Genomic DNA, 17,104 nt, shown 5'->3' with positions numbered 1-17,104 from the left:
TTTATTATATTTGACGTTGTGAGAACCATGAAAATGAGTGAGAGAGTGTGATGTGTTCCATGGACGGAGTGGATGACTGAGCGAGTGTGTATGAGGTAAGACACCCAGACACAGCCAAGTAACTGGTGTGTGTGTATGTGTATTCGATTGAGTGTAAGATGCAGTGAGGTTGGAAATCAGCCGGTAACGATGACGTTTGCGGTGGCTTTTGCACCGTGTGCACGAGGGCCCGTCAGGAGCGACTTACAGGCCCATCGCCATGACGCCATGCCACTGAGGTCCAATCGGCCGTGTCCAATCCCCTGGCTCACGGCCGGGGGCCTCGGTCTCACGCGGCGCGTGATTGATATCACAAATGTTTTTCAGAATATCATAATTGAACAGTAACAGGGCCAGAGAAAGACTTTCGCTCAAGAAAAAAAAGCCGTCAAAGCCAGTCACATGAAATGTATTTTAATAAAACACAACGTACACATATGGAGTCCTATGACCGGTATATCTGTCGAATCCTGAAGATCAAATCTAGAATATGTCAAACAAAGCATGATACAATTGTTGCTGTTGATCTTTTTTTTTCTTTTTTTGGAAACACTGAAATCATATGAGGTGAACCGAACGCTACGGCACGTGACGCCTGCTGACGCAGAGGAACACGTGACGAGAGACACGCCTGTTGTCAGGACTCCAAGGAAATACTTCAGCAAAGAAGCGCATGAGACCAAAAAACTCTTACCAAACACAAAAAAGTACAAAATAGAATCAATAAATAAATCAAATATATATACCATATAAATGTAATAGCTATGTGGTGGCTATGTTTATTATTTCGTTTTTTAATCATTTTAATTCGTAGCTTGGTATTACAACCTTCTCTCTAACACATTAAGAACGGTGAAGAGTGAATACTGAAGTTACAGTAATAGGTTTTACAATTAGATGAACTCACCACTACGTAGCAGGGAGTTGTTTGCCATGCTAGTTAAACAACTAAATTTCTTTATCCACACTATACAGTTGGAGCGTAAAGCGGTCTGGACGCAAACACTTTGTGCTGAGAATAAAATACTTTGCAACTATGCATGGTATTTCTTAACGTTACTCTCGAAAATGTACAAAGTCAACGTAAAGGCTATACATGGTCTCTCCTCCTTCTTCAAGGAACACGAGGGTAGCTTTTGACATATAAATACAGAAAAAAATGTCTCTTTTGCTTCAAGACGTCAGATCGGTCCATCGCTGTCTTCTCCCCCCGGGCCTCATCTTCCTCCCTGGATTTTCTCGACATCCGTTCCTCCTTTTCTCCTCTTTTCTGGTCACATGGCCCCGATAATAGCTTCACCCCCTTGTTTTCTCTCTTGGCCCCCCCCTCCCCCCTCCTCTCTCTCAGTCCGAGGGCCCGGTAGATCGTCCCCCTGCTCGGTCCAGACATTTGCGCAAAGGGAACAAGTGTTCTAAGGTTTCTATGATGTCACTGTGGGGTCACAGGGCAGAGAGCTGATTGGCTGGTCGGTCACTGTTATGGGGGGAAGCAGCAGGAGGCAGAGACAATGTGTGTGTGTATGTGTGGTGTACGGTATGTGTGTGTTGTCTGCGCGTTTATCTTTGTGGTGTACAGTACATGTGTGTGAGCGTGTGTGCGTTCGGAAGACGTGTGTGTGGTGTCAGTAACTGTATGTGTGTTCAACTGTGAGGAGGCTAGGAAGGGATCATGAGGGATAGTGTTTGTTCGTGTGTGTGTGTGTGTGTGTGTGTGTGTGGAGCAGCGGCTAGCAGCGTAGTGTCCAGGGTTCTGTTGGGTCTCACTGGCCGGACCGCACCGAGGCCAGATGGTCGCTGTGCTGGTTCTGGGCCCGGAACCGAAGCCTCTGCTTGTTTGACTTCTTCTTTGGTTCTTTAGTTCGGTGCTTTTCTGATCCCCCTGCAACCAGAGAAGAAGAAGGGATGAGAACCACCTAGAAGTATGCTACTTACATTTCTCATTGCAGGGATTATAACCCCCAGCGCCCCTTCACGCACACAGAGACACACACATAGACCAGGACTTAACCAGTAGCCTACTATATAGAAACTGAAAGGAATCAGGACTAAATCAGAGAACGGGATGTGGACCACACAGAAAGCAGGTGTGGTCATGTCAGCAGGCCCAGGGGATGAACACAGGCTCTTCCAGGGTTCACCAGCCCCACCTCCTTCCTACACTTGTTCAGGTCGGTTCCCTCAGGAAAGTCAGGCTGAAGAGTGTAATATGTGGCAGGAATTCTCCTTGATTGCCTTCTCATATGCCCTGGCCTAACGCCGACACGTTAAAGTTCTCCACGCCAAGTTCAATTGCCCCCCTCCCAGCCCCTACACTGTGAAACAGATTTGAACGTTTCCCTCACTCGAAGTGGGGACACACATGAGTGAACGAGATATTGCTCTTTTGATGATGCCTTCTAAACTGATGTTACAGTTGCACAAATATCCAGCATTTGCAAAGCCATTTCCTGCAATTAATTTGATCACGCCATTTGCGCTGAATCGGCCGATCCAGTGTATTTGTATGTTCTGGGGGGGGGGAACACGCAGTTCTCAAGTTCAGAACCCCCCGGAAAATCAAGCCCGAGTTCCGAGGTCAACACGCGGCCCATTTGATTCTCTGTTTCCAGGCCCCTCCAATTAAACAACATTAACAGAAAAGTCGCTATGCTTGTTTAGTAAACGTCGCTGTCGATTTCCCGGGTGAGTTCCAGTATGGTTATGACGGCGGGTCCACGCGCAACCTCCGACTGCATCTGGCCCGCAAAGCTTTTTTCCTAATTGCCATTTAAAGAGGTCGTTTTCATTCGAAACAGTGTTGCTATGTGCTTCATAAACATGCCCCTCAATGCAATCAACTCAGGACGAATTACATTTGATGGCAGTAAAGGCCTCAGCAGCATTACAGGGTCTCTGTAGCCAGCTAGATCCAGATGGGCTTTCCTCAGAGCCATTAGCACAATATCCTGCCTTATAAAAAGCCCAGTCTTTAAGGCATTTGCGTGTAGCGCAAATAATTATGTGAGGGAACTTAAGACTTTCCTGGAAAGCCCAAGACAAAGAACTAGAGATAGCTGCTATCCAAACTATGCAACTGGGCTTAGACAGACAAGACACACAACTAAAGAACATCCCAAGTCTAATCTAGGCTGGAGGTGATACTTTGCAGACAATAAACCCAGCAGTATTTATTAGTAGTATCAAGGTATGATTTAGATTGTGTAATACCCCAAAGTGTTTATGCATTTCATTTGTAACACCCACATATAAACACACTCCCTTCCTGGAGAGTAGGCGTGGTACAAACCGGGTTTTACCAGTGGCTGTCTGAGGGGTCAACATAATGCCTGTCATGTTTTGAAGCACCACCCGTAAGGTCTAAACCTTGGTAGCAGATAATCCCTGCCGCACAAACATGGTGTACATCCAGTACGCCGTTTACAGGCTGGCAGCTAGAGGGCACCCCACACCAGGGCTCGCTCCTCTCCAAACCCTTCTCCTCTCCTCCTTTCTTCTGATGTGGTTCTTCAACTCCTTTATTGCTCCTCGCCTTTCCTGACCTCTCCTGCTCTCCTCTCCCCTTCTTGCTCTCCTCCCCCACCCCCCGGCCCTCTCCTCCCCCTCTCCAGCCCTCCACACCAGACCGGGGAGCTGCTGTTAGAAAGCAGGAACCCTCGTTCACATTCAGTGTTTCCCCAGGCGTAATACAAGGCTGCGCACACATAGCTTTCATCATCTCATATTTACAACCAGTGTAATCACTTAAGCTGATTACTGGGGTTCACAGAAGAAACAGTTTAATTTACCAGGCAAAAAATGATTAAGTCAACTCAATTGCTTTCAAAACCAGGAAACAAATTTAGTCTTGAATGGAAAAGAAAGCTTCAAAATTGTTTTCCATTTTTTGCTGCTCTTTAACTGGCACAACAAGAATTCAAACTTTGCTGCCAAAAAGGAAACATTTGTTTGATCTTAAATATGTATTTCATAACTTAATTTTCATGTATATATTTCTTTTGCCATTTCTGGCCATCCTTGGATCCATAATGTCTCTGTGTTTACTCTATCTTTGTAGATTACATCATCATCTGCTTGCTACACTGGAGGGTCTGGACCACTTCACAGTCAGAGTGATAACAACAAACACACAAACAAATGCCTACGAAAGTCAAATAGCCCAATCAAATCCAAATAAGATGCAGATGTGTGTATGTGTGTGAGAGTGTGTGTGTGCGTGTGTGGACGTGTGTGTGAACATGTGTGTGTTGCCATCACATACTGTACAATCTTATCAGTAGCACCTGTCTACGGAGGATCACCCTTCCCAGCATGCATTGGGGTAGGAGCTCTTGCCTGACCCCTGACCTGCAGACATTCCAGTCCCATCGTGATCCATCTCTCCCTACACCCCCCCCCCCCCCCTCTCTCTCTCTCTCTCTCTCTTTCTCTCTCTGTCTCACCATCGCTCTTGCTGTCATTCTATATCTTTCCTCTCCCTTCTGCTCTGGGTGTTTCACTATTCGACTCTCTCTGAACACCTCCATTAACTCTGTTGTCTCTCTGTCTGTCTACCTGCCAGCCTGATTGTCCCTCATCCAGCCTGTCTGTCTTTCAGCCTGGTCTGTCTGCCCACCTTTCCATCTATCTGCCCACCTAGATTTCTGTTTGTACACTAGTCTGTCTATCTGTCTGCCCCCACCTGTTTGTCTGTCTGTCTACTCACCTGTCTGTCTGTCTCTGTCTGCCCCCACCTGTTTGTCTGTCTGTCTGTCTGTCTGCCCGCCTAACTGTCTGTCTGTGTCTGTGTCTGTGTCTGTCTGTCTGTGTCTGTCTGTCTGTCTGTCTGTCTGTCTGTCTGTCTGTCTGTGTCTGTCTGTCTGTCTGTGTGTCCGCCTGTGTTACCGTGTGACCTCACCTAGGCCGCCAGCGGCAGCGGGAATCGAAGGCCTAATCTGATCTCATCTGCCGCTCTGCGGTCACAGGAAATCGATGGCTGACCTCAAGAGGGCATTAAGACAGACGGTAAATGGGTTCCTCCTTCTGAAAAACCTTTCCACCTGCTCTCCCCTCCTCTTCTCTTCTCTCCTCTCCTCGTCCTGCTATCTCCTCCTCTCCTCTGTTCTTTTCTGCTCTCATTTTCTCCAGCTTTCTCCTTCTACTCTCGCCTCCTTTTCCTCTCGTCTCGGTACATCTGCACCTCTCTACTCCTGGTCTCCTCTGCTCTTACGCTTACCCTGCTCTCATCCTCAAACCATCAATTAATACATTTCAGGAGAGAAGATGGGGGTAAGGAAACCAAAAATGAGTTTTTGGCATCTTGTTTTGTTCATAAAATGGCCAAAGCAGAGGCCATTATTTGCGAGGGAAGGAGAGGACCACTGGCGCCAGGGAGATTAGATTAGATTAGATTTCAGTAGCAGAAATTGGATTAGCCGCCATTAAGGATCTCCTCACACATACATTTATAACGCTGTGAAGGGGAGTGGGTACGTAGCCAGCACTCCGCTGGTTCACGCACGCATGCACACACACACACACACATACACACACACACACACACGGTACAAAGTACTGTATACTTTCAGTAGAGTGTATCTCCTTTCAAACTAATTCTCAGGGTGTGTGTGTGTGTGTGTGTGTGTGTGTGTGTGTGTGTGTGTGTGTGTGTGTCTATAGCAGCCGTAGTAACTGGCGAAATAGGGAGAGAACAAAAGTTAGACATGTGGCGAGAAAGAGAAATGGAGTGTGAGCCATAGAATAAGAGTGAGTGAGAGAGAAAGAGAAAAAGAGAGGGAGAGTGTTACAAGAAAGAAAAGAGACAAGCAGATATGGGCCAGAAATAATGCATTCTTCCTCCCAGAAAGGAAGATCTTTTATGCGTGTACGACCATCCTGCCAACCAGCTGACAAGAGGCAGAAGCTCATTTAGACTAACATTATTACTCCAGAACGTACGCACTCTTTCTCTCTTTCTTTCTCCGTCTCTCTCCTTCTCTCTCTCCCCAATCTGTCCTGTCTTTCATCGCTCTCTTCTCTCTGTATATGCGCTCTCTCTCTCTCTCTCTCTCCTCTCTCTCTCTCTCCCTCTCCAATCCTTTCCTCCCATGCTCTGCTTACAATCAGGGAACATCTTAGCGAGAATGATTTAAAACATATGCATTCCCATTTAAAAAGCTAATGTTGGAATTAGGTGCCTCATTATGCACTAATCTGCAGCCGGGTGGAGGTTCAGTCAGGTTAGACCTCCGCTCCGCCTTTGAAGCGGCGTCTCACTGACGAGCAGAAGAAGAGAGGAGATGACTGGAGGATTAGCTTCCTCTCAGGAGGAGCAGCCGGGGCCAAGCAGTCCTGCTGGTCAGGACGGGGCCAGAGCAGACAGACAGGCAGACAGACAGGCGGGCAGACAGACAGGCGGGCAGACAGACAGGCGGGCAGACAGACAGGCGGGCAGACAGACAGGCGGGCAGGCAGGCGGACAGACAGGCAGGCAGGCAGGCAGGGAGGGAGGGAGAGAGTGGCAGGGTGGATGAAACAGCTCCATCCATGTGTGATCTGTCCTAAGGCCACAGGTATACTTAGAGCAACATAGAAAGACACCCCAGTAAATATTTGGTCTAATGTCTGACTCCTGAACCACCTACGCTGCTGTCCCAACCGCCTAACCCCCCCGCTCCCCGCCCCCCCAAAACCCTCCCAGTCTAAATTGGAGCTCTTGCTTGCCACACAGTCTGCTGTCACCGTGGTAACGTCACCGTGGTAACGCCGGCGAGCCAGGCGGTGTCGAGGCGTGATGGCCGGGCCCCTGCATCTGATAGGCTGGTACCGCAGCTCTGCGGCGGACGCATCTGTGGTCGGCTATCTCCTCGCTGACTCACACATACACATATACACACACACACACACATCTGGGCCTAAATACATAGGCTCCCTGCTCTGTGCCCCCGAGGCTTGGTCTTCAAATGAGGGATAATTAGCCTTAGTTAGCTTTAATGAATGGCTAAATGTTGTGTTTCATTTCTGACGAGCAAAATAAAAAGCTGGGTCTTTATCAAAGGCCCCCGCCAAAGTTTCTGCCGGCTGGCCAACGCTGAGAGTCTGTGTTTATGTGTGTGTGGCTAAGTGTGTGTTTATATATGTGTGTGTGTGTGTGCGCGCGTGTGTGTAGGTGTGTGTTTGAGTGTTAGCGAGCTGTGGATAGCCCTAGCAGAACCAGGGCAGTGAAAAAGGGGGCCGAGGGGCCTATTAAAGATCAAGAGACTTCTGGTGGGATATTAAACATGGATCCTTACAGCCGGGACAGACAGCAGATGTCATTATAGTCCACTACAGTCGCACGCACGCATGCACGCAACCTCACACACACACACACACACACACACACACAGGCAGAGGGAAAGACATCTTATTTCGGCCGGAGCCTTGCATGTCCCCATCCGGTTACCAAAACAACAACAACCACCATGCTCTCTCTCTCTCAGTCGGCAAAGCACTTCCTGGACTTGGTGATGACATACCAGGAAGTGACGTCGTGGAGTCACGTGGTCTCTTTTCACCCACCACTATCACCTATGGAAAAACCTCAGGAATTCCCTGATGTTTTGAATCTGTTGTGCGCAAGAGATTTGCTGCGGCCCTCTCAGTGACTCCATCCATTAGAGCCAGCCTGCCTTTGAAAACCGTTTACTCGGATCTCAGATCAGTGTTGGAGAACAGCAGCTCCTGACATTCATTATCTTCATCGTTACCCAGCAGAGCTCATAAAGAAGGGCTTGGCAGGCGCGTTGAAGAAGTGCACTTTTACACACTCTACCTTCTCCCTTTAAAATAAGCGGTCTTGGCATCCGACTTCGAGAGGCAAGAATTCCCACTCCCGTTCCCCTCTGGTAAACCCCACCGCCCCCCCGCCAAACACACACACACAGAAACCATGACCCCCCCCCCCCCCTTCCCCACACCCCGAGCAAAGCAGCACCTCAGCGGGCTTATCTGTACAGTTATTATAGCGGGGTTCAAACTAAGCACGCCCAAGTCGAGGGGGGGGGGGGGGATCAGGCAGGTGAACCCCTTCCTCCCATCTCTTCTCACATCATAACACAGACCACCCCCCCCTCCCCCTCCCCCCACACACACACTTAGTTTTCATTCTGGAAGATAAATCGTCCACATCTCTTGGTCATGCAGGTGGTGCTGAGTGTCCCGGCCCGTGTCGGGGGCCTGGGCCTCGGGTTGGGGGGTTGGCCCCCAATGGAGAGCCCAGGCCTGGGGATTTACGTGGCTGGATTCCCCCTGGGCCCCCAGTCTTTCTGGAACTGTCCCAGGGTCTTACAGCACCCCTCCCCACTTTATGGAGAGGCATAAAAATGATGTTAACACGGAGAAGGGGGGAGGGGCATGCAATAAGTATTCTGAGGGTGAGGAAGGGTCTGCGGACCCCCGGGTGGCTTTGGGGTGGGCTGGGGCGACGGTGGTGGGGGGGGGGGGGGGGGGGGGGGAGTCAAGAAGGGGTTCATTCTATAAGTACTTCATAGGCTGTCTGGAACACTCTCTCCTCCACGCTGAAACAACATGTTTACCCCGCAGTCACATCACTGCTGGACGCACCGGCACGCTAGCACTACACAGGATGGACTGTAACACACACACACACACACACACACACACGTGCGCGTACACACAGAAATGGTGTGACTGTGTCAACAACACACATCATGCCTGCTCACTTTACATCACAGCTGCACATAGAGGGACACAGAGGGCGACCTGGCGTCTGCCACACACAGCCAGTCAGTCTGCTGTCTGGTGTGTGTGTGTTACAGCCCCTGGCCTGGGTTCCTCGTGCCCCCTCCCTCCCACCCCCCCCCCCACCCCCCCCAGGGCCAGGAGGGGCGGGGGCGAGGAGGATCTAGGAGGAAATTGTCCTGCATGATTCTCTCTTTATATCTCATTTTCTCTACAAGTCTCTTCATCCCTGCCTCTGCTCTGGGAAAGTCAGGCAGGAAATCCCTCTCCTGTCTGGGCGGGAGCGCGCCTTCCCCCCGGCCCGGGGACCCTGGGTCCTAACGAGGCGGGAGCCAGCCTAAGACCCGGGGGCTTACGGGGCAGGCCTGTGGCGAGGTCGGGGGGATCACGGGCCCAATCCCCCAGAACAGGCTGATGACACGGGACTCAGCTCAGCCCGCTCTCTGGTTCCCCACCGCCGTGTCCGTCAGTCAGTCTCCCCTCGGAGCTAGCGCGCCTCGCTGGTATAAATAGTTCTGTTCCACATCACAGGGCTCAGGGAGAGTGGAAAAAAGGAAGTGCGTTTGATGTGCGTGCAAGGGCGCTCCTGTTACGTGGGGGGAGAGGGGCCGAGGGGGTCCTGATCTCCTCCGAAAGGCCTGCGCTCTGTCAAACACCTGTCAGGCGCCCGGACAGACAGAGCGGCAGGTCCTAGTGCCCACATCACCCTCCCATCTCCTTTCCTTCCTCCTCTCCTCGCATCCCATCTCCTCCTCTCCTTCCCAGACATCCCCCCACCCCCCCTTCTCGTCTGGTCCCCCTTCTAATCCCTCTCCTCTCACCCTACCCTGCTAGCGGGCTCTGCTGACATATGGCAGACATTTTCTTGTTGTTCTAACCTCCTCTGATGAGGGTGTAATTTCGGCGGCGGTTGCGGGGTCTTGGGAGGGGCTTGTGTTCGGCAGGAAACAACATCCTGGCGGCCGAGCGCCGTGCAGGTAGGGAGACGACACCCAGACGAGGGACTGGGATCCAATCCCCGGCCTCCACACAGCGGAGTGACCAAAATGTCTGAGGGGGGATCTCGAATGTCACAGATACAACACCTGGGACTGGTCAGACGCACGCCCCGGAGAACAGCTGGGATTGGTCAGAGGCACGCTAGAACACCTGGGATTGGTCAAATAGCCCTCAAGAGTTAGTCTGTTAGAAGTCTGGGAGCTCTGTGAAATTACAGGCAGGGTTGTGTGATGAGCCAATCCGACGGGGGCCTTTTATGAGGCTCTCTCATGCTGTCCACTCCGCCTCCCCCCCCCCCCCCCCCCCCCCCCCCCCCCCGCACACTGCTGTAGCGTGCTGACCTGACTGCTACCTTTATGAGAAGGCTCTACTTACTGTAAGTGCTCTGCCTCTCCCTGTATTTGTCTCTGTTTGGTCACACACACACACAAAACAGCAGCACGTCTGTACTCGCCACAGCGCGTGTGCGCGCGTGTGCATGTATTGTGTAGGCGGGTGCGTATGAGTGTGAGCGCGTGCGTGCACGTGTGTTTATGTGTGCGTGTGCATGTGTGTGCGCGCGAACGCCTGCCCGCCTCTGGACAGCAGTGGGTCAGAAGCCACAGCACTCTGAATCACTGGGGGCTCTAATTAAAAGCTGTGATGTCTCTATAAAGACACCGGGGCAGGAATGGAGGGAGCGGGGGTGGGTGGGGAGGGGGGGGGGGGAGGGGATGGAGGGGGGGGGGGGTCTTCTGAGCCGGTGCAACTGTGCTCCAGATGTTCTCCGTACTGCCCGCCACCCCGCCACCCCAAACCCCCACCCCTCCGTCGGAAGCGACCAACGCAGTGTGCGAGCGCGGGCGTCTGCGTCTGTGTGTTCCTGCCAGACTGAAAGCCAGCCCCACACGACCATTACCCCCCTGACGAGAGAGAGAGAGAGAGAGAGACATGACATAGCGAGCGAGAGAGAGAAAAGGCCTACGGCTGACCAGACACCACGCCACAAGACGCCCTCATCTCCACGTCTCCCTGTCCCGTCCCTAGATCCAGACCCATGGAAGGGGCAGGACCCGGCCGGGGAACGCAACAGGGCGCTCACTGTGCAGAGGAGGCCCCCACATGGTGAGCCCCGTCCAGACCGGGAGCCCAGCACGCGCGGCTGCTGCGTGGAGGTGCCGTGTGAGTCCACACGAGGCAGATCAGTGAAGCCACAACGCTGCCAGGACCAGGCAGCCCGAGATGGAAAACACGCCCCCCCCCCCAACACACACACACACACACACACACACACCCTCGCCTCTGTCTCTCTTCCTGCCTGCGAAAGACCAGATGACAATAATGTGGAGTGCGGAGCCCAAGCAACCCTCTTCCATCTCGCTCTCCCTCCCTCCCCCTCTCTGTCCTTCCACATATCCCCCTACTACTCACCCTCCTCCTGGTCTTTGAAAGGCCTCCACATGTTCATGGCTCATGCCTGTGGGATGACGATGGATTCTCCATCTAAAACCGGCATGGTCGGGTGGGGGGGATTGTGTGTGTGTGTGTGGTGGGGGACAGGGGGCGGTTCAAATATTGCTCTCTGCAAGACGCTCACTGACGAAATGACAGCGACCGTATTTTTGTTGGGTCAGAGAGCAGGGGCACTTAGTGGGGAGTTCATCAGACACTTCTCCTCCTCCCCCCTCCCCCTTCCTCTCCTATCACCCCCCCCCACACACACACCCACGCACACACCCACAACATGGAACGTAAGCAAGGCACTGAGTAGAAGAGAGGCGAGGAGAGTAGTGGAGAGTTAAGTATAGTAGAGGAGAGAAGAGGAGAGAGGGGAGAGGAGAGGGGAGAGGAAAGCAGAGGACTACCGTCCAGAGGACTACAGAAGCCCCCGTCATCTTCCCGTGGAAGATTTAACGCAGCGAAAAGCGCTCGGGCAGGCAGAAAAATAAACTCTCAAAAGTTTGGTCAGGGAGAGTCAGCATAAAGAACGTGTTGATTGCCTGTGCAGACATGAGCTACAGTAATAACGAATTTCCATCCGGTTGGGAGACACGGAGCAGAGCCGTGGGTAGGAAAAAACCCTGATGTATGGCAGAGCCCTGACGGGCAGGGGGCCGGGTGAACCAGCGCGCGTGTTAATTTGTGACCGTGACCGCAGGGGTGACCATAACTGCCACTGGCCCCGGATCTCTGAGGGCCTGGCCAAGTCAATGACAGGTTGATGTGTCTTTACTCTGACCCATATTCCTTCCTTCCTCCCCCCCCTCTCTCTCTCTCTCTCTCTCTTGCTCTCTTCCTGTCACTATTTTCCTCTCTCCTCTTTCTCTTCATCTTGTTCTCTCCCTTCTGCTTCAGAAAACGGTACCAAACATTCTTTCTAGCCCATTCTCACTGTCGCCCATTCTTCACAGTGTTTCATTCAGCTCATGTCTATCCAGTACAGCCAGTTCATGCCTATCTCCTCTGCTGTCGCCGGCTCATCTATGCACGTCTTCTATTGAAGTATAGGCTCTGAATGTCTACGTAGCCTTGTCCAATCTAGTCTATTTTCGCCGAGGCTAGGCTTATGTAGTCTAGTTGGTTGTCTATCCTCCTAATCTAAACCAGGTTGAAGGAGGCTAGGCTAAGCTAGGCTAGGCTAGGCCACTCCAGGCGCAGGGGGAGGAGGGGCGTTCCTGAGTCCCATTTAGCAGACACTGTGTCAGTCCGGTGTAGCTGTCTAGTTAGAGCAGATTAGGCTGTGGCTCCTGTCACAACAGGCTGCTGGAGCACACACGCCCTCCTTCTGACAGAGCCTGGGAAAGCGCCCCACTGGCTGGGGAACTGATCCGGATCGGCGGCCATTTTCCGCCCCAGGCTCAGGGCTGTTTATCACCACCTGCTCCCGTCCAATCCGAACAAACGTCATCAAGCAGGGGTCCTTGTCATCCAGTCAGTTCTCTCAGATCCGGCTCTTTAAACTGGTGGGTGAGGCGCCGAGGGGGTTAGCAGCAATCCTAGTGTAGTCGTTTCAAAGTGGGGCTGTGGGTTGGCCCAGCCCTAAAGCTTAGTCCTAAGCCCAGAGACTGGGCCTGTTCCGGGCTGTTCCGCAGAAAGACAAATATAGAGAGGGAGGCCGTGGCCTTTTGTAGGCTCACCAACAGAGAGGGTTTCTCTTACACCCACGGGGGATCGATACAGGTAGGCTCATTATGGGCTGTCTCTCGTGTCTCGCCCTGCCCCGTCGCCATGGAGCGCTAGTAAGTCTTGTCCTCGTGTGGTTCTTCCGGACTGATCCGCCATCACACGGCACCCCTCTCTGTCGGAGAACGCAGCCGACAGCCAACTGGAGTCCCAGCCGAGCCGCGGCTCTCCGCTGCCCCACCACACCACGTTCCGGCTGAGAATCCGAAAGCCGGATTTGCAGACGGCCTGAAAAAATTAGCCGGCGCATTTTCAACGGTTTGTTGCCGTTGGACCTTACTCCCCTCAAAGCGGGGATTAGGCTCAGATTAAGCGGGTGTTTCTGAAGCTTCAACATTTTAAATTGTTTACACAACATATAATAGCAGTGACAGGGCAAGGGGGGGTGGCGGCTGCTGGCCTGTTGACTGCGGGGGAAGGGGGGCGGGGGCCGGTGGTGGGGGGTCGGGGGTAGGTGGGGTGAAGCTGAGCGGAAAGAGAGAAAGAAAAAGGGAGATCAGGAAGAGAGAGACAGAGAGACAGAGAGAGAGAGAGAGCACTTGTCACATGTCTGTTTGTAAACCAGTGAGTCTGGCGACAGCACTGCCAGAGCGGCTACCATCAGCCTGGGCAGTGTGACGGCGTCCATATTGAGCAGCCTGAGGCTTCACACACACACACACACACAGCATCCCCATGTCCCCAGCTCGTCACATCTGTGACATCCCATGTCCTAGACATCTTCGGGGCTTGGCTCTCTCCACGTGTGCTTCAGTAAGGGATTAAAAAGGGAGAGATAAAGAGAGAGAGAAAGAGACATAAAGACAGAGATCATTTACTCTGCTGTCTGACCATGTGCGTCAGGGTTAAGCTGAGGGACATGGATCTGTAAATGACGTCTAGTGTTATTTAAGCACTGAGGGAAATACAAACCGGACGATCAGATAAACACTGCCATAAATAGTGCACCTATATACTGGGATTTCTCTTATTTCTTGTCTTCATTTAATCCATAGCAATCTGTATAGTCAGCTGTTATATTATATAAATCAACACTTATCCCAAATACTGGTGTCTGGTGTCAACCGGGGTTTACAGTAAAAATCTTTTTTCGGCTATTATTCAATTCCTCTACAGTTCCAGTTGGTTTTCATGACCTCTTGTTAGATGCATATGTTTGTAAATGTGCTTGTTGTATGCATGGAATCATTTCATACAATGTATTTCGGTTGGCCAGGATTATCCTGGTTATGTCTGTGAGTTATATGAAGCTGGAAGAGTTGGTTTGAGGCCTCAGTCAGTAAAACTCTGGGACCTCAAGTCATGACTGTGGTCAAAGGCCGTGGAGGATATTCATAATAAACACAATCTCCATCCCTCTATCCACCCTCTGCTCTCTCCTTCGGTTCCCTCGTTCCTCTAGACCGCCATGACCCAGACACTCACTCGCTCACCCTTGTCGTCCTCTCACTCCAGCCCTCCCTCCTCCAACCATAACCCCGGGTCACCTACAGGTCACGGTGTCTATCTGAACCGTCAAACACAGGAAAGGCTCCCTTTACAGTGTCCTGTGGGTTAGTCTCCAGACTGAGTGGACGAGGCCACCGTGGAGCCAGGCTGACAGAACCACCTCGCTTTCTTGGCAACCTTTTCCCGCACAACTTAAATGGCTTATGTTTTACACGCTATTTATTTAAACGGCTTGACGGGGCCCAATCTCTGCTTTCACAGGCTTTCCACAGGGTGGGATTTTTCACAGGCAGTTAAGTGGGCAGCTAGGGAGTTAACCCCGCAACTTAAGGACCCAACTCAGCTTTATTAGATACCAACCTCCAAGGTCCATGACCCTGGGGTTTGCTAAGGTCTGACCCATCCAGGGGTTTATGCCCCAGACCACCAACCCTTAACCCATCACCCAGGTCCAGTCTCCCAGATCACCAACCCTTGCCCCATTACCCAGGTCCAGTTCCCCCACTACGGACTGATCATGGCCAAACACAGTGAGGACCTCTAGCTGACCTGTAGTGTTGGGGGACTTAGTCTTGAGCTAATCTGTCTCCAGGAAACCAGCCCTGAATCATGGAATGGCACTCAGACGAGACTACTGCCCCCCACGGTTAGTGGCATGAGAGAGGTGGACCTGGGGGGTGGTGGGGGGATGGGGGGGGGGGGTCCACAGTCTGTCTCCGCGGGACAGCTGAAGAATGGGCCTCCCAAAATAAAATGAAGACAGCGCTACAACTCTCAATCATGGAGTTTGGCTTGGATAATTGATGCCAGTAACCAGGCGCAACAATGCCAGCTTTTAATTAAAGAAGACCATAAGACAGTTTGGAAAAGGTCAAGGAAGAAGGGATTAAATTAGGGGGGAAAACTTCTCTGAAATCCCAGAGAGGGGAATGGAATGAAATGTGCTGCACAATCACTGTTTCCAGTCCAAGAGCTGAGTGCACGATCGTCCAGCAGTCAGCAGAGACCATTTTGGTTTAGTTTAAGTTTATTTATACTCAGCAACTCACTAAATGATACTCTGTTTCAACATGCCAGCCCCAAAGATAGCCATTCAGGAGTAGGGGCAAGATTTTTTCCTGCTTCTGTAAAACAATGTTTTTTCTTAAGGGTTTTAATAGCCAATTTAACCACTTTTTTGTTTGGCCGGATACACACACACACACACACATCCACACACATTCCCAACTGTAGTTCCGAAGTGGAGTCAAATGTATTTAAGTAAAGGACAACTGTTCTATTTCCCCTCTGCTAAACACTCCTGTATGAGGCCATCAATGCTAAATGGGCTGTTTGGGTCGTCTGAGCAAAACTGGAATACCTCATGAAAAAATATTTCCCTAGCTGTATTTACAGAAAAAAATATTTCCAGATTGTACGTCTTCTCTCTTAATGGCTGACATACATGGTGCGCGTACCGCAAATAACTTTGAAACGGAGAAGAGGAAACAGACATGGCCATTGAGGAAACCTGGAGTTCAAACTTTGAAGAATTCCACTGAAGAGAAGGGAGAGAGAAAGAGAGAGAGAGAGAGAGAGAGAGAGAGAGAGAGAGAGAGAGAGAGAGAGAGAGAGAGAGAGAGAGAGAGAGAGAGAGAGAGAGAGAGAAAGAAAGAAAGAGCGAGATGAAGAGAGAGAGAGAAAAATATACCACAGTAAAACCTGGTGAGTTGGCTCAAACAAGGCCAGCCGTGGAAAAATACGGGTATTTTATGCATGAAAACGCTACTGTGTGCTTCACAACCCCAGAGGAGAGGAAAAGAGAAAGAGAGCCATAGAGGTAGGTTTGTGTGCGGCAGAGAGTAGGGTGGGTGGGGGGGTGGGGCTCCTGTGGGGCCCGGCGTGTGAGATCAGACCGGTGAGACCCTGAGAAGTGAAGCTGGTCGAGGGGGGGGGGGACACTGTCAGGGTCCGGCCTTTCATACAGGACCCCTAACACGCAGGAGCCCGCGGCAGCGTGGAAGACATGAACACACGCACGCACACACACACACACACACACACACACACCACAGCAGACAGAATCCAGACTCTTACCCCTTCGGCAGTGCCTCATGGCCATTTTGCACCTGCGGGACTCTGCAATGGTAGGGCAGGGGATGGTGTCCTTGGGCGGCTTCTTGACGATGTGCCGCGTCCGGGTCTCCAGGCCCCACTTGAAGCCGCAGGTCTTGTTTCTCCTGGTGCAGCTCCCCCACTCGCTCCACTGACCCACCTGGCAGCCCTCTGGAGGGGGACGCAAGAACCGGGTCATGAGTTCCCTCTGGGATGGAACAGTGCCTTTACTAGGTTCCACAGATGTTCTTGAGGGAGAACCCTTGGACACCCTTTTTTAGATACCCTTTTTGGTTCTGGTAGACCGTCAATATAACATCATGTTTTTAGATGTTCTGTCTGTGATGGTGTTTCAGGTGTGGTATGGTCATGGTGTTTCCGGTGTGCTATGGTGATGTTTGATTTCAATGTGTTGTCTGTATTGGTGTTTGAGGAAATCACTGTTACATTATGTTTCAATCCTCACTGTGATGGTGTTTCGGACACGTTGTCAGATGGTGTTTCTCATCCCTCTCACCTCCACACTCCATGGTCTCCTCCAGCGGGGCAAAGCCCTCGGGGCACTTCTCGTAGCAGCGCCCTTTGTGCAGGTAGAAACCCGACTTACACTTGGTGCAGAAGTCTTTGCTGAAGCAGGACTCAC

General features: G+C 51.6%; 1 protein-coding gene across 1 annotated transcript in view; it reads right to left on the bottom strand.

Annotated features, from left to right (window-relative positions):
* Positions 1–1,315: 1,315 nt before the first annotated feature.
* Positions 1,316–17,104, bottom strand: part of rspo2 (R-spondin 2) — a 17,881-nt gene continuing 2,092 nt past the window's right edge. Inside the window, exons 2-4 of the mRNA XM_067237419.1 lie at positions 16,979–17,099; positions 16,444–16,632; positions 1,316–1,918 (exon numbers count right to left, since the gene is read on the bottom strand). Of these exons, the coding sequence (XP_067093520.1) occupies positions 1,800–1,918; positions 16,444–16,632; positions 16,979–17,099 (429 nt within the window). The 3' untranslated portion in view covers positions 1,316–1,799. The remainder of the gene's footprint in view (positions 1,919–16,443; positions 16,633–16,978; positions 17,100–17,104) is intronic.

The sequence above is a fragment of the Osmerus mordax genome, chromosome 6, assembly GCF_038355195.1.
Source record: "Osmerus mordax isolate fOsmMor3 chromosome 6, fOsmMor3.pri, whole genome shotgun sequence".
In the NCBI taxonomy this organism is placed as follows: domain Eukaryota; kingdom Metazoa; phylum Chordata; class Actinopteri; order Osmeriformes; family Osmeridae; genus Osmerus; species Osmerus mordax.
This window is presented reverse-complemented; position numbering and strand designations above follow the sequence as displayed.